The sequence below is a fragment of the Aspergillus clavatus genome, genomic scaffold, assembly GCF_000002715.2.
Source record: "Aspergillus clavatus NRRL 1 1099423829802 genomic scaffold, whole genome shotgun sequence".
NCBI classification, from domain to species: Eukaryota; Fungi; Ascomycota; class Eurotiomycetes; order Eurotiales; family Aspergillaceae; genus Aspergillus; species Aspergillus clavatus.
The window spans coordinates 2,130,440-2,144,966 of NW_001517097.1; the positions used below are offsets into that span (position 1 = coordinate 2,130,440).

At 51.5% G+C, this 14,527-nt stretch overlaps 6 protein-coding genes across 6 annotated transcripts; 4 read left to right on the forward strand and 2 right to left on the reverse strand.

The window, feature by feature from the left end:
• Nucleotides 1-320: 320 nt before the first annotated feature.
• Nucleotides 321-1,874, forward strand: ACLA_040470 (putative serine--tRNA ligase DIA4; the record flags this gene model as incomplete). Its single annotated transcript, XM_001271256.1, has 1 exon — nucleotides 321-1,874. One exon carries the CDS (start codon nucleotides 321-323, stop codon nucleotides 1,872-1,874), a length of 1,554 nt encoding a protein of 517 aa, XP_001271257.1.
• A 511-nt stretch (nucleotides 1,875-2,385) lies between these two features.
• Nucleotides 2,386-4,114, reverse strand: ACLA_040480 (BTB/POZ domain-containing protein; the record flags this gene model as incomplete). Its single annotated transcript, XM_001271257.1, has 2 exons — nucleotides 2,386-3,555; nucleotides 3,629-4,114. The coding sequence occupies 2 exons, from the start codon at nucleotides 4,112-4,114 to the stop codon at nucleotides 2,386-2,388; spliced, it is 1,656 nt and encodes a 551-aa protein (XP_001271258.1).
• Nucleotides 4,115-5,255: 1,141 nt separating this feature from the next.
• On the forward strand, nucleotides 5,256-7,281 carry ACLA_040490 (Zn(II)2Cys6 transcription factor; the record flags this gene model as incomplete). Its single annotated transcript, XM_001271258.1, has 3 exons — nucleotides 5,256-5,751; nucleotides 5,823-6,357; nucleotides 6,420-7,281. 3 exons carry the CDS (start codon nucleotides 5,256-5,258, stop codon nucleotides 7,279-7,281), a joined length of 1,893 nt encoding a protein of 630 aa, XP_001271259.1.
• Nucleotides 7,282-8,536: 1,255 nt separating this feature from the next.
• ACLA_040500 (putative serine/threonine protein kinase) lies at nucleotides 8,537-11,116 on the reverse strand (the record flags this gene model as incomplete). The annotated part of the gene is made up of 2 exons (XM_001271259.1): nucleotides 8,537-8,884; nucleotides 8,966-11,116. 2 exons carry the CDS (start codon nucleotides 11,114-11,116, stop codon nucleotides 8,537-8,539), a joined length of 2,499 nt encoding a protein of 832 aa, XP_001271260.1.
• Nucleotides 11,117-12,283: 1,167 nt separating this feature from the next.
• On the forward strand, nucleotides 12,284-12,879 carry ACLA_040510 (uncharacterized protein; the record flags this gene model as incomplete). The annotated part of the gene is made up of 2 exons (XM_001271260.1): nucleotides 12,284-12,807; nucleotides 12,855-12,879. 2 exons carry the CDS (start codon nucleotides 12,284-12,286, stop codon nucleotides 12,877-12,879), a joined length of 549 nt encoding a protein of 182 aa, XP_001271261.1.
• Nucleotides 12,880-13,204: 325 nt separating this feature from the next.
• Nucleotides 13,205-14,091, forward strand: ACLA_040520 (uncharacterized protein; the record flags this gene model as incomplete). The annotated part of the gene is made up of 3 exons (XM_001271261.1): nucleotides 13,205-13,279; nucleotides 13,335-13,893; nucleotides 13,952-14,091. 3 exons carry the CDS (start codon nucleotides 13,205-13,207, stop codon nucleotides 14,089-14,091), a joined length of 774 nt encoding a protein of 257 aa, XP_001271262.1.
• Nucleotides 14,092-14,527: the final 436 nt, after the last annotated feature.

Here is a 14,527-nt window from a genome sequence, read left to right on the forward strand (position 1 = left end):
TTGATGTTCGCTTGGAGATATATTGAACGCATATGAGGATACGGATCTGTTGTTCATGCCTGGTAACATACAGATCGAGTTGATGAAAATCCAGGATGGTATACCCAAGTATGAGTATACAATATCTTTAGGAACTGGGAATAAGGACGATAAATGAAACTACTGGCTATACAGACAGCGTCGGAGGTTGTTAACGAAGTGTAGATAGAGGTTGCCTAATTAGGAAAGGCGGCGAGAGCTCCATTCTTTTCGATCAGACGATTGAATGATCATCCATATTCCTGTCAACTCTCACCTCTCCTTGCGCAGCACGCCGTGTCATGGCGTCAATAAAACCTCCATATGTCTGTATCAATTGCAGACTGACGAACAGACTCAGTCGTCGCAATTTCACAGCGTCTGCTCGACATTCGGAAATCCTGCGACCCGCAACAGCTCCGAAACCCACTCCTGATGTCAAAAGCATCCGCCAGAACGCCGAGCTCTACTCGAAGAACAGCGTCGAGCGAAACTATCCATCTCACGCCGAGTACCCTTACAAGATCCTAGAACTGTCCGAAGAAGCAAGACGTCTTGACCAAGATCTCAAATCTCCCCGATCCCGCATTAAACAATTGGAGAAGACCATCGCAAAACTTGCCAGCTCCGCTCGTCAGGATGCCTCATCCAGCGCCAGTGGTGAAGAGCTCGCCGCTCTGCGATCGGAAGCACAGCAATTGAAAGATGAGTCTCATACGATGACAACCCGGAGAACAACATGTACCGAAGAGATCCAACGACTCGCCCTTTCCCTTCCCAACCTTTCCTCTCCCGAGACCCCCGTCGGAGACGACGCAAGGCTCGTCACGTACATCAACTTCGACCCTCAATCTCCTCCCGAATGGATTTCTCATCCCGACCCATCGCGCTCTCACGTTGCCATCGGCACCGCTCTCGATCTGATCGATTTTACGAGCTCCGCAACCACCACCGGCTGGGGTTGGTATTTCCTGATAAACGAGGGAGCGCTCTTGGAACAGGCCCTGGTGCAGTACGCTCTGAGCGTTGCTCGCAGCCGCGGCTGGAAGGTGGTGTCGCCCCCGTCGATCGTTTACTCCTACATCGCGGAAGCATGCGGCTTCCAGCCCCGCGACCAGCACAACGAGCAGCAAATCTGGGCCATCGAGCAGAGCGACAAGGACAAGAGCAAGCCCCAGCGGTCTCTGACCGGCACCGCCGAAATCCCCCTCGCGGCCATGTACGCTGGCCGCGACCTGGACGCCTCGACACTACCCCTCAAACTCGTCGGCGCGAGTCGCTGCTACCGCGCCGAAGCGGGCTCTCGCGGCGTCGACACGAAGGGCCTGTACCGCGTCCACGAGTTCACCAAAGTTGAACTCTTCGCCTGGGCCGATAATCTTCCCGCAGGCGAGACACCAAGCTCGCCCTCCTCCGACGACCTCTTCACCGAGCTCCTCGACATCCAGACCGAGATCCTCACCTCCCTCAACCTCCCCTGCCGTGTCCTGGAAATGCCCACCACCGACCTCGGCGCCAGTGCCAGCCGCAAACGAGACATAGAGGCCCTCTTCCCCTCCCGTCTGCGCGCTCCTGCCGCCGGTGCGGAATCGGACCTCGAGTCTGGCTGGGGCGAGGTCACCTCCGCCTCGATTTGCACTGATTACCAGAGTCGCCGACTCGGGACGCGTGTGCGCGGTAGCTCCGCGAAGGACTCGCGCTTCCCGCACACCGTCAATGGAACCGCGATGGCGGTCCCGAGGGTGCTGGCGGCGATCCTAGAGAATGGCTGGGACGAGAAGAGGAAGGTCGTCGTCATTCCAGAAGTGCTGCGGAAGTGGATGGGAGGGTTGGAGGCTATCGGGCAGAAATCTTAACGTCCCCCTACCATTGACGTTCTCGTCCGCATTGTATAACCATAAACCCTGTACGATACTGAAATAACAGGAATATGGCGGTCATATATCTGGTACTTCTAAATTCTGCTGTCCTCGTGTACTCCGTACAGAATCCTGTATCAAGTAACTCCTCCCAGATTTGAGAGGATGTCCACCTATCTAGACCATAAAGAGAAATATCATAGCATCATCAGTGAGTTATAACCAAAAAAAAAAATATATCACGGACTTGGTAAGAAATCATTAAAGGCGAGAAGAAAAAAGCAGCAGCGACTAGGGGGTAATTGACATCAATATAGCAAGGGGGGTATCGTGAATCATATCGACATGACCAAAACCAAAAAAAAAAGAAAAAAAAAAACTCCTCCAATTTTCGCATACATCGTCCTATCTTTCGTATCGTTAAGTCATTCGGAAACCGTGGCTGGCTCGGTTTTTGAGTATCATTATCGTCGTTGTTTCGATGTTTGTGGCTGGTTAATTGATTGTTTCAGTCCCAGGGGATATCATCGTCCTCGACCTTAGTGCAGGTCAGATACGGGAGCATGGGGAGGACTGTGTCGCCCGCGCCACCCTCGGGGCCCTTCAGGTCTAGTTCGAGGAAGTTGCGCAGGAGCGGTTTGACAATTTCGCGGGCGAGCCGCTTGATCTCATCCATCTTACGCTCGAACCGTTTGAGGACGTCGCGGGTGTAGAGCGAGTCGGCGGAAGAGGTGGGGTGGAGTTTGAGGAATTTCTTGAGCTCGTCGTGCGCGAGGTAGGCTTGGGTGGAGGGGGAGCCGATCAATCGGTATACCTGTGCTGGGGACAGAGAGGGCGACGTTGGAGGCGGTCTTGGGTTTGCGGATGAAGAGTGCTGAGGCCGATGGCTGCTCTGCGAGGGACGGCTGGTGTGGTTCGTGGCGCTGGGGCTTGTGCCGCGGAGAAGGGTCGTTGAGGGATTCTTGAGGATCGGGGCGGGCGGGGGCGTGGTGTTGTCCACAAACCACTGGCGGAATAGAGAGACGGCCAGCCAGTCTAGGTAGGCGTTTGTGGGGGAGACGCGCTCTCCGCGGGAGGTTGTCAGCGTTAGGCGCAGGAGTTTCGAGTCCACGCGCGCCTTCAGGTCCTCAAGATCCTCGACCTTGTCTTCGATGAGGTCAAGCACGGAGTTGGGAAGCGGGGAGTATGAGCCGTTTCGTAGGTGAGGAAGTCCTGCCGGCCATTGACCCACCACGTGGATGAGCGCTTCGGAGAAAATCACCCGGCTACGGGCCAGGTATCCCAGCTTAAGGTAGCTCGGGGGATATTTGGCGATCTGCTTGAACAGCCGAGATCCGAATCCGAGGAGATGGTGGTCCACTCGAGGCCCGGTGACGGCAAGCGCATCGTACATGTCGGCAAGCGCGAGCAGAGACCGGCATTCGGCATACGCAGTCGCAATGTTGACGCTGTTAAGCACAGGAGGGTAATTGTAGAACAAGCGGAGGAGGTTATCATAGTCGCGAATGATGGGATCCACCTCCGCATTTGCATTTGTAGTATGGGGAAGGTTGACCACGGATTGCATCCCCGCAAGATTCGCCATTGAACGGATGAATCCAGTCTGTGCGCCCGAGGGTTTGGTCATCGACGGGGGGAGATGAACGGCATCGCTTCCAAAGCCGTTGGAAAATGTTGGCTGCTATGTATAAACATCTCACATTTAGTCTCTAGAGGCTACGCGACAGGAGGTTGCATGCTCTCAAACTGACCTTCTGAACCAGGATCGGCTCCTCATCCTCCGCTTTATTCTCCCAGTCCAGCTCATATCTCCATCTCCTCTTTTCGGGATGCAATGACGATCCTCCGCTTTCCGACGGCACAAGAGTCGAGCCGTTGGACAGCGAAGAATTGTCCTCGCTAATGCGCGACAGAACCCCTGGGTCGATATGGTGGGGTCGCGATGTGCCATGCCGCGACCACTCCTCGCTTGTGCTCGCCTCGAAAAACCCCGAACATTGCGCCAAAATCAATCGATGAAGAAGATAGCGCCGCTCTTGTCTGCCAGCGCGTATCACAATCTCGACATCGCCGGTATGAGTGAAGATAGGGAAATCGTTTTGCGGCTGATGCGAAAGCCCTCCATGATGGGAGCGACTGGAACGATGACGGCGACCGTTGTGGGAGTGACGCGACACAGAAGAGGGAGCACTCTGCATCGTCACAGACCGATCCATCACCTGAGCTTGAGAAACCATTTCAACTACGCTGGTGGAGACGAAGGAGGGTTTAGTGACCATGACCCAGGCTCGTTCACCTCGACACCAAGCGCTTCAGGGACCGCCCGGTGACCGACACCAAAGAGCGCAACGAAGACGGTACATTCAAACCGATCAAGCGGCGTTTGGCGACTTCAAGGTAGACAGGAAACAGAAACACAAAGGGATTGATCCCTGATAAGATAGTGCGAAAACGAGTAAACCGTGTTTGTTGTGGCGTTTAGTGGATTCTTTCACCGCCGCAATAGAGCAATTCAAGGAATGTGAGGAAGCGAGAAGACTCAGAGAGTCAACAACAGTCAAATGAGGTCGCAGATAAACAATCAGAGAGGGTCGAACAAGGATCGGAAGCAGTACTACGATTGAACGGGACAAACATCCAGCAGGATTCGAGGGAGAAAGCACCCGAAAACCAGATGGCAATACGGAGTACCTTATACCTAGGTATAGACTAGGTTGGGACAGCCACGGCTTATCAGAGAACGGACACAGGAAAAGCTTTGAGGTATGGATTGCTATGAAACTCGTTCTACTCATAGACTGCGACTGCCTGGACTTATCACCCATGCATGAGACTTGCGAGTTGCGAGGTCCATCCAGTTCGATATCCAGTCATTTCCACTGCAAGAAGAAGTCGCAGAAGTACCTCTGTGGGATCGGTTCTGTATTCAATACGGTATCAGAATGTTTGAAACAGGAATCATGTTTCAGTCTAACTGCCTTTAGACTAGACGTGATTGATGACTCAGCCAGCTCATCCCACCAATCATACATTGGGATGGTGTTGTCATTTCGATGTTCTGCCCTACCCGACAGGCTGCTTCCTTTTGCTTCTTCTTCTTGGATCTCTGGTTAGTCTGGGATGCTGCAACTGATCAGAAAGAGGTGGTTCTACCGGACACCTCGCCCTTGAGCAGACCAGTTATCGCTGCTTGAAGAGATGTTCCGGTGGCTCTTGAAGTTGTCTTCGACCCCCGATTCTCCCTGACTCATTGCCCGACGATGGCGAATGTCATGCTCGGACGCTCTTGCCTTGGTTCTTCAGGATAGCAATCCTTCTCGGTACGCCCGTGGATCTGTGTCAGAAGCTAGTGTTTGATTGCTTCTCGAATATCAAATCATGAACAAAGGCTGTTATACCTGCCGTCGCCGCCGCATCATCTGCGACAATGGCCTCCCCACTTGTCGAAAGTGTCGGAATGCGGGGAAGGAGTGTCTGGGATATCAGAAGCCCCTTGTCTGGGTCAAGGGCGGTGTTGCAAGTCGTGGAAAGATGATGGGCCGCAGCTTCGACGATATTAGGAGTAATTCGACGGTTGGGAGGGTCGATGCGCATCATCCAAAAACCAGTTTGGCGGATAGTGCGATGCTACCGTCGGCCGCGGGGACTTTTAGTCAGTTCGGAATAGAGAAATCTGTGACAGTCAGTCCCGATGAAACATCGAGTATATTACACGATCAGTCTATGGTGGAGAGCACGGGCACCACTACTGGCTGTCTGGCCTCCTCCATCCAGCATAATCCTGCGCCAGCTGAATATGTCCCCACGCCTCGAGTACTGGTGGATCCTTTGTTCAAAGATCTCAGTCCGCTGTCAAGATTCTATCTATCTCATTGTATGTAACTGGAACTCTTTTTTCGGAAATCTTCTAGGCTGGGCTATCTCTGACGCCGCGTCATCCTCTAGTCAATCAGCACCTGGTGAACTACCTTGCCTTGTACTCCAATGTCAGGAATCCGTACCGCGACCTAACATCCTTGGTTGGCGAATCGCGCGTCCTCACACATGCTCTCGCTGCCACCGGAGCTTTGCATTATGCGATCTTGACCAATCCGGAGCTGTCTCTGCCCTGGTCTTCGGACGCTATGGAGGAAGCTGGGACGGCTCTGTCTTCAGAAGAGATGGAGCGCTCTGTGATCAACTCTATGGCTAAGCGTCCATCCTCGCAGGTTTACGAACAATTTCTGGGCTTCAAACAGCATGCCCTTCGCCAACTCTCCCTAGATCTATGTGACCCCGTTATGCGAAACGACAACCGGACACTGGCGGCCATCATGGTTCTTGCGCTCATGGACGCCATCGAATCAGGAGGTGGCGCATGGAAATACCACCTGGAAGGGGCAAAGAAGCTGTTGAAGCATCGGGAGCAGTCAAAGGCTCCAACTCAGACCCAGGGGATGATGGATTGGCTAGATACATTTGCGATTGACGGTTGCCTCCTGTAAGTCCCCATTCCTTTTCTTCCGTCCAATAACTAGTTTCAAGCTCACATTCACTGTCCAGAATCCAACTGATGGGGTCGACCCTCGCGCGGCCCGGCTCCCTCACTCAACCGTTCTACACCTCCAGCATGGGTTCAGCGGTGCTCAAACGTCTAGAAGAGACCTCATGGGTTGGATGCCCCGCCTACCTCCTCGAAGTCATCTTCTTCGTCCAGGCGGACCGATTCGCAGAACCAGACACAGGCCTCAACGCACACCCCAACAACATGTCCTTCTCCTCCGCCTTCCTTCCCTCCGAATCCAACCCGCTCCGATCCCCCGACGCCCTCCTCCACCACATTCAAGTCTTCGACCCCGTCGCCTGGGCCGAGGCCATGCAAACCTGCCTCTACCTCGATGACCTCTCCATGCGCATCGCCCTGGCAACTATCTACAAGGCCGCCGTCTACCTCTACGCCAGCCGCGTCCTCTCCCGCCCACGCTCCGATCCCACCTCCCCAACCGCACACCCCTTCTCCACCGCATTCCACCTACCTCAAGACCACGCCGCCGTCACAAACATCCTCATCCGCCAGATCGCACTCATCCCCGTCGCAGATCCGCACTTCAAATGCCTTATCTGGCCCACCTTCATCGCCGGCGCGGAATGCAGGGACCCCGCGCACCGCCCCTTCCTGCTCGGCAAGCTCCGCTCTCTCTACTACGACATCACAAGCGTCAATGTCCGCAACGCCGCGTGGGTGCTGAGTCTCATGTGGCGGAAGCGTGATCACCGGCGCCAGGAGCGGAATCGGCGGCGCGCGGAGCTGGACGAGCTCATGGATGAGTCGCCGCGTTCGCCCTTGACGACTGATTATGATGATGACGATTTTGATTGGATCCAGGAACTGGATGATTCACGGGTCGATTGGTTGTTCATATAGCATTTTGCTTGCTTGCTACTTTTGGTGACTACCAATTGTCTGATGTCTATTACATTATGTCACAGTACCTATATATCTTTTATTGTACATACATGAGTCGCTCCATACAGGCCACATCGTGAAGATGAGCCATGTTGCAAAGTCTTGCTAGAATATCCATACCTTTATGGTATCGACATCCACCACCGAACTAGGTCAACGTCTGGCTCGATTCAACTGGGCTGTAACCGCATTCAGACGTAATAAGAAAACTTCTGGCGCTGTCCAAGCCTCAAGGATGCATATCCAGACGGGGAGGTCGAACATCGAGTTTGACCATTTAATCACATTGTCGGAGAAGCTATGTGACAGGAACAGTTAAGTGTATTGGAATTGAATAAGTGGAAGAAATCAGAAGAAGAGATTACCATCTGACAAAGGAAACAAGAGTGGGAGAAAGAAAATGGGTTAAAAACGAAGAGAAAAGACAAAAGAGAGAAAAGATCTCCAACTCCTAAAAAGAAACCCGCTCATTGTAACTAACCGAATGGTATAATGATAGAGAAATGGAATCCGAGGTAGCAAAGTGAAAGAAATGTGATGTTTCAAGAGCCAGAGAAGCAATCCTCTTAACGAGAACTAGATTCTGTTCAATGGTTCAGCAAATGCTTGGTCAGGCTTCGGCCTTTTTCTTCCCATATATAACTCGGGAGACCAGGAGAGAAGAGAAAAGAGGATAGAGAAGTGAAATCAAACAAAAAAGAGGAGCAGAGACAGCACAACAAACTGTAAGACGGCAATATATGCATACTCCTGCCCATCTAGATGCAGAAATCTCAACAACAAAACAAAACAAAAACACGCTCATCATTGCAAATATGCAAGATCAAAGCAAAAACCTGGTAATCACAGCACAGAGGAGATTCTTACACACGCGAACAAAAGAGAAGCAAAGGAAAGATCAAGAGAGGTACAAATGGTCACAGTCACGAGTGAGATTCAATGGTATCAACGGAGGGACAACCTAGCCAGCAAGAAGAGACGGAGGAAGCAGTTCGGCAAAATCCTTCGCGAGTGCAGGATCTGCCATTAGGATGAGGGGAATCGATGGAAAGTGTCTCAAAATTACTCTGAGGAGAAATGAGAAAAATGGAGTTCTCCAACTACAATCGAGTTGAAGTTTGGAAAAAGTGCAGAGGGGATGTTGGTGAATCAAGAGTAGAGCGTCGGACGAAGGAGAGGTCAGCGAGTCAAGGCATACATTCCTGAAACCACCTTAGAAAACCGCAGCCAGGCCGTTCTTTGAATGACGCCGGCTAAACCTCTTGCGTCCTTTGACAGACTCAGTGTCATTGGGCTGTTGTTTGACCAATGTTGCCCGTCCAGGTGGGGGGGCACTCTCGGATTGGATCTCGGAGCTTCGGTCAAGTGTGTTTGCATGACTAGACAATCCAGATGATAGATCTCGGAATGCTTCATCCGAGTATGAGCCATTGCTTTGTTGAGCAAGGGCCACCTCTTTCGCTCGATCCAATGTATCCACCCATTCCTGGACAGACAACGCGGTAGATCCCATGTTGCTTGAGGATGGTTTACACTCTTCAAAGACAAAATGTTTGTCTCGCTGCAAAGCAAGAAAAGAGATAGTTAGTAAAAAAAAAAAAAAAGAGAAAGACTTTCGTGGCGGGGAAGTCATGAATCTTACTGTGTCTACAACCCAACATGAGAACCCTTTGGTGTCTGTCGCACTACGATATGACGTCCCTGGAGCAAGTAGAGAAAGCTCCATCTTGGCCTTCTTCTCATCACCACCGGCGGCAGCCATAATAATTCGTCCTGAGGAGGTGATCATCACCAAGCGCTGCCGCTTCTTGGTCGTACTTCCACCGAAAAACCGCGAGAACTTCTTGGGTGCTTCAATTTCACCACTTCCATTCTTCGAGACTGGGCTGTGGCCTGCCGGAGAGGTCAAAACCATCCAATTTCCAAGCTTCAGTATTCTTTCGTTAATCTTGGTTAGGACAGGTGACCACTCAATATCGATTTGAGTCGGGGGGGGTAACTCGGTTACCAATCGTGGTACTGCCCGGGTGCTGGCATTGGGAGCATTTGAAGGTGCGGTAGAGATACTGGGTGGGAAGCTGTCATTGTCACCTCCCCCATTCAGCTTGATGGGCTCACGAGGTGGAGGCACATAAGCCTTGAGACGAGGTGCTTTTCTTGTCCATAAGTCCGTGCCCCAGGTCACACCCTGGAAGAACTCGTGATTCTTGATGTGTTCAATGGGCAAGCGCCTAGCTGGATCAAGAACAAGGAGACGCTCAACCAGATCGCGGGCTACTGCAGGAAACCCAACGGGGAATTCGTAATCAAGCGCCACGATCTTCTGAAACGTCAGGTACTCGTTCGCGGCCTTGAAGGGAGGACGGCCGGCCAGAAGCTGATAGATAATGCAGCCAAACGCCCACAAGTCACTCGCTTTGCAAGCATTCTTATCCGTGAGGAGTTCCGGACTGACGTATTCTGCCGTACCAACAAATGAGCTTGCCCGCTCGTCTTCCGGGATCTCGGAGGAGTCTAAGATAGGCATGCTGTTCGAATTGTGATCGGATTTCTTCTGATTCTTGAGGATTTTTGCCGTCCCAAAATCAGTGATTTTGACGTACATCTGGCTGTCAAGAAGGACATTTTCCGGTTTCAGATCACGATGAATGACGCCGCATTTATGCATGTAATCGATGGAGTCGAGAATCTGGGCACCGTAGAATCTCGTGCACTCTTCGTCAAAGGAAGTCATCCGCTTCAAAACCCCTAGTAACTCGCCACCCTTGCAGAGGTCCAGCACAAAATATAATGAGCGTTCGTCCTGGAATGTGTAATAAAGGCGAACAATACCCGGGTGTTCAGTGAGTCGATTCAGGGTGTCCTTCTCGATGTTGACATATTTCACCTTCTTCTCCTTGATGATGTGGCGTTTGTCGAGAATCTTGATCGCGTACTCCTTCAAGGTCTGGCGATCTGTAGCAAGTACAACGGTGCTGTAGGAACCTTCTCCCAGTGTATGTCCGAACGAGAAATCGCGGACACCCTTCTTGATGTACCGTGCAACCGGTTTACCATTGGCATCAATCTCCTGCCTGACCGATATCGCTGCACCACGCTCCTGCCAATCTTCGCTGCTCAAGGGCGGACCGTTTTCGAGACCGTAAGGTGTTCCAGGAACCTGCGATGGTGCGCCACCACGAGGGTGAGCTCGAGAGGACTGCCGCATCACCATGGGCCCATTTCCCCCGGGTAGTTGCGCGGTCCGGTAAGCGCGGTCACTGTGACTGTTATCGCGCACTGGAACTCCAGCCTGGAATGCCGCAGAGCCACCTCGGGATTCCGCCCGTGCTAAAGTTTCCGAGGCGGAGGATGCAGCGGAATCGGTACGAATACGATAGGAGTTTTCGCGAGCCAGAGTCGAAGACGAACCGTTCGCGTAGAAAGCGGAAAGAGGGCGGGAGGATGAAGACTGAGTAGCAATGTGCTGCTGTTGATTTTGGGGTGAATAGGGGACATAATGCGGCGGATCGGAGAGAAGAACGGAGCTACGATCGTCCGGAGATTTGGAGAAAGGATCAGGGAGGGTAGGGATGGAGGAGTCTCGCTGTTGCTCGTTCGAGTGTGGTGCCGTCATCGGATGACCTGGTTTAGTAGAAATTGACGACTCGCGACCTGCTTCGGGGGTTGGAGCTGAGACAGAAGGACCCGGGGTTGGAGTCGCTGTATCCTCAGACGAGTGTAACGAAGAATCATCTGGATTCGCAATCCGCAAGCCTCCCAGGGACTGGGAAAGACTTAAATCCCCGTCCATGATGGGAACGGCGGACTGGATGATCGCTACGGAGCCAGCGTGTGACGAAGAAATCGAGGGATTGCGGACCGAGACTCGAGGGGGACAGCTCTAGGACCAACGAAGAAGGGAACAATTGGGGAGGATGAGCCCCAGACACCACTTTGGCGCCTGGAATGCAAAAGATGGAGTTGTGGTTGATAAAAGGACGGTGGAGAGAATCGTCGGTCCAGCCTGATGTCAAAGGAAGGAGAATAATCGCTTGTTCTTTTAGTGAGTCGACTTGGAGAGGGGTGGCCGACGGACTATGGCGGCGGTCGGAGGAGTTGCGGGTGATGCATGGTACTACCACGAACCTGATGAAAGAGGCTGTGGGGAGGGGATTAATGGACGATAATTTGCTGCTGAGAGCCTTGAGATGATAGTAGAAGAAGAAATCAAGATGAAAATATGCACGGAGGGGTAGTGAAAGAGGAGGGGAGGAGAGCTAATAATAAACAATAGTAAGGATGGGGAGACAAGAGGGAGAGGCTGAGTCGGGTTTGGGGGCCCAAATCGGGAGATGCGACGGAGTAATTGCAAGGAAAGACAAGATAGAAGAAGATCAAAGACTCTGGATGGTCATGTTTGACGGCTGACGGTGATAGATTCCTGCTGTGAGATGACCTCGACAGGATGGAATTCGCAGGGAGAAATTAATTCTAGGATGGTTTGATCTTGCTACTGTTGGGGGAAATATATCCAGAGAGACCACATCATATTTCGATGCCTGAGATATTAGGCAGAAAGGCATCTGGATCTCAGGGATGCCAACTCCAACGCTTTGATGGATTCGAGAAGATATTCGACAGTCGAGGAGAGGAGATACCTTTGAAAGATCAGCGTAATGCAATAAATGCAAGAGAGGAATTCTGTATTTGAAATGATATACCCCAGCATTGACCCAGATTCTTGATGCATCTATAGCAATACAGTTCGTAGGCATACAACTAGCTACTTCCCAACTACTTGTCAGCAGGAACATATGAACAGCATTGCTCTTTCCTCGTCTCCTTTGGTAAAGCATTAAACGACTCTTCCCCGTATGATGAGTAGCTCAAATCGTAGCAGGACGGTGTGTTCTTTGTCCGATTCCCGATTCCAAGCATGCTGTGATATGGCTCACTCTCAAGAGGCCAAGGAACCACCATGATACGATTCAAACCATCGTCCATTGCAATCTCAGAAAAGGACCTTCAATATCACCTCGAGAAGGTTCTCCTTCGCCGCCAGAACCAGGTTGTTGAGGCGCGACAACACTCCGTTGAGCGCAGCTACGTCCATGAGAACCAAGCGGCTTCCATCTCCCCAAACCTCGTCCTCCTCCCCAATTCTCGCTCATCTTCTCCGGCGACAGAATTGGGTCTCAATTCCGTATCAGACGTAAAGCTCGATCACAGCCTACCGCGGAAGGATCGCCAGGAGACCAGGAGTCCATCCCCGACATCGCCGTTTGGAAACCCTGTACATTGTCAACAATACTCCAGGAGAGGGAGTGAAGCACAGTTTCAGCTTATGAACAATGTCCAAGAGAATTCAGCTGATCTCCAGGAGCATCATGATCCCCAGCGTGCTGGCGATACCGGCTCTGATGTGGTCACCAGTCATCCAGTCCTGCAACACAACAACAGCAGTTGTGGAATCAATGGTGTAGGAAGTCCGGTCGGCTTACAGTACCTCTTAGGGAATATGATAGACTCACCTGCTTCACTCCCTTCAGAAAGGCCATCGGAGGCCTTTGCTGATTTGGCACATGAAGACCAAGAGAGAATGGTTCGGGCTCAGCAAAGCTTCACTAGACCTGATATTCACCACCACACAGAAGATTCTTTGCATAAATCTGACCCACAAGAGGAAGTGGTCTCCTCAGCTTTTCCTCCTCTTCAGTTCCCTTTCACTGCTTCAGACTCAGCGCCCACCCTTGGACTATTCGAGTCCCCTGGAGACAATCGCCAGTTTAACAACTCCCATATCAATATCAAAACAGATGCAAGACCACATCCAGCATTTTTCTCTAACTCATTTTCTAGCCATAGAAAAGACTGTGAGGTGGTTTCTCAGACAAACGCAATGGAGGAGAGCACAATGAAAGGAAAGGAACACCTTGGCCATCGTCGAGCTAAGACCCTTCCGTGCAACATAAATGTGAGTCTCTCAAAACAAACAGCACAACTGTTGTTCGATACTCAACACAGATTAGATGCAGGAGAGTGTACACACTACTGGTGCTAGCAATGTCTCTGCCATTCCCGCTCAGCATCACAATTTGGCCAGTCAAGTCGAGCAAGGGGCCAAGCCTGGGCAATCTTTGAAGCAGCCTCAAGCAGTTGGCGAGGAGTTGCGGCGCCGCATGAGGGACTATCGTCGCATGGTCCGTTGGAAGCCATGGTTTGAAGCACAGCAGCTGTTCCTCAAAACCACTGGGGAGCAATTTTCTGCTGCAAACCCAGGACAAGAGCCCATCCTTGTGTCAGAACCAACTTGGTTGCAGCAGCACGCAGCTCTCTTGAGCGAGAAGGCCATCCAGTCTGCACAGCAGGTCCCTTTCAAAGGATACCAGCCAGCTTGGAAGGAAGAGGATGAGGAGGTCGAGAACACTAGACCTGCACATAAGGAACGCACCGACAATGCGAATCCGCCGCCGCTGGCAAGCTCCAAGCAAACTCTTGCAGAACACATCGCCTACAAAAACAAAATACCCCCTAAGCGCAGACATTCCGAACCTGCAGTTCTTGTGTGTGTCCCTCTTGTCTGTTTTAGTGAGCCGCTGTTGCTAACTCTTGAATTCCATCGAGCAGAGTAAGTTTCATCAAATAGCATTTACCAGCAGCTACGAGTTTGCCAACCATATCTTTGATGCCACATATTACGTGGATGAGCCAAACTGGGACACCATCTTTGATTTCGGATACCTTGCCCTCCGGGATAGACCTGTTGATGAATGGCCTCGCATCTGAGATGTGCTAAAGGATGGGGGTGTGCTGTCAAAAAAGGAGGTCAAGGAATTGAATGTGCAGTTGGTTTGGGGCATCATGCGGTTGGCACATTGGTACCAGCTTTGATTTTGTCTTTCGGAAGATTATTCCATGAAATCATATGCGCAGAGGGAGAGTTGAGCCGAGCACCGATCCCTGATGTTATCACAATAGGCCATATCATCTACCTGTGATGCTACATAGATATACCTAAGCAGTAGTTCTTCTGCACTCTGTAAATATGTCGTCCAGTCCTCTCGATACCTGTCAATATCCACGTACATCATGGCAAATGGACCAATATGCAGGGATCGAACCTTAAAGCAGGTAGGTCTTTTTACCTACGGAGTAGATATAATTATCACATTCTAGCGCTAGTTATCTAGAATTCTAGAAAGATACGCCGATGATTATACAG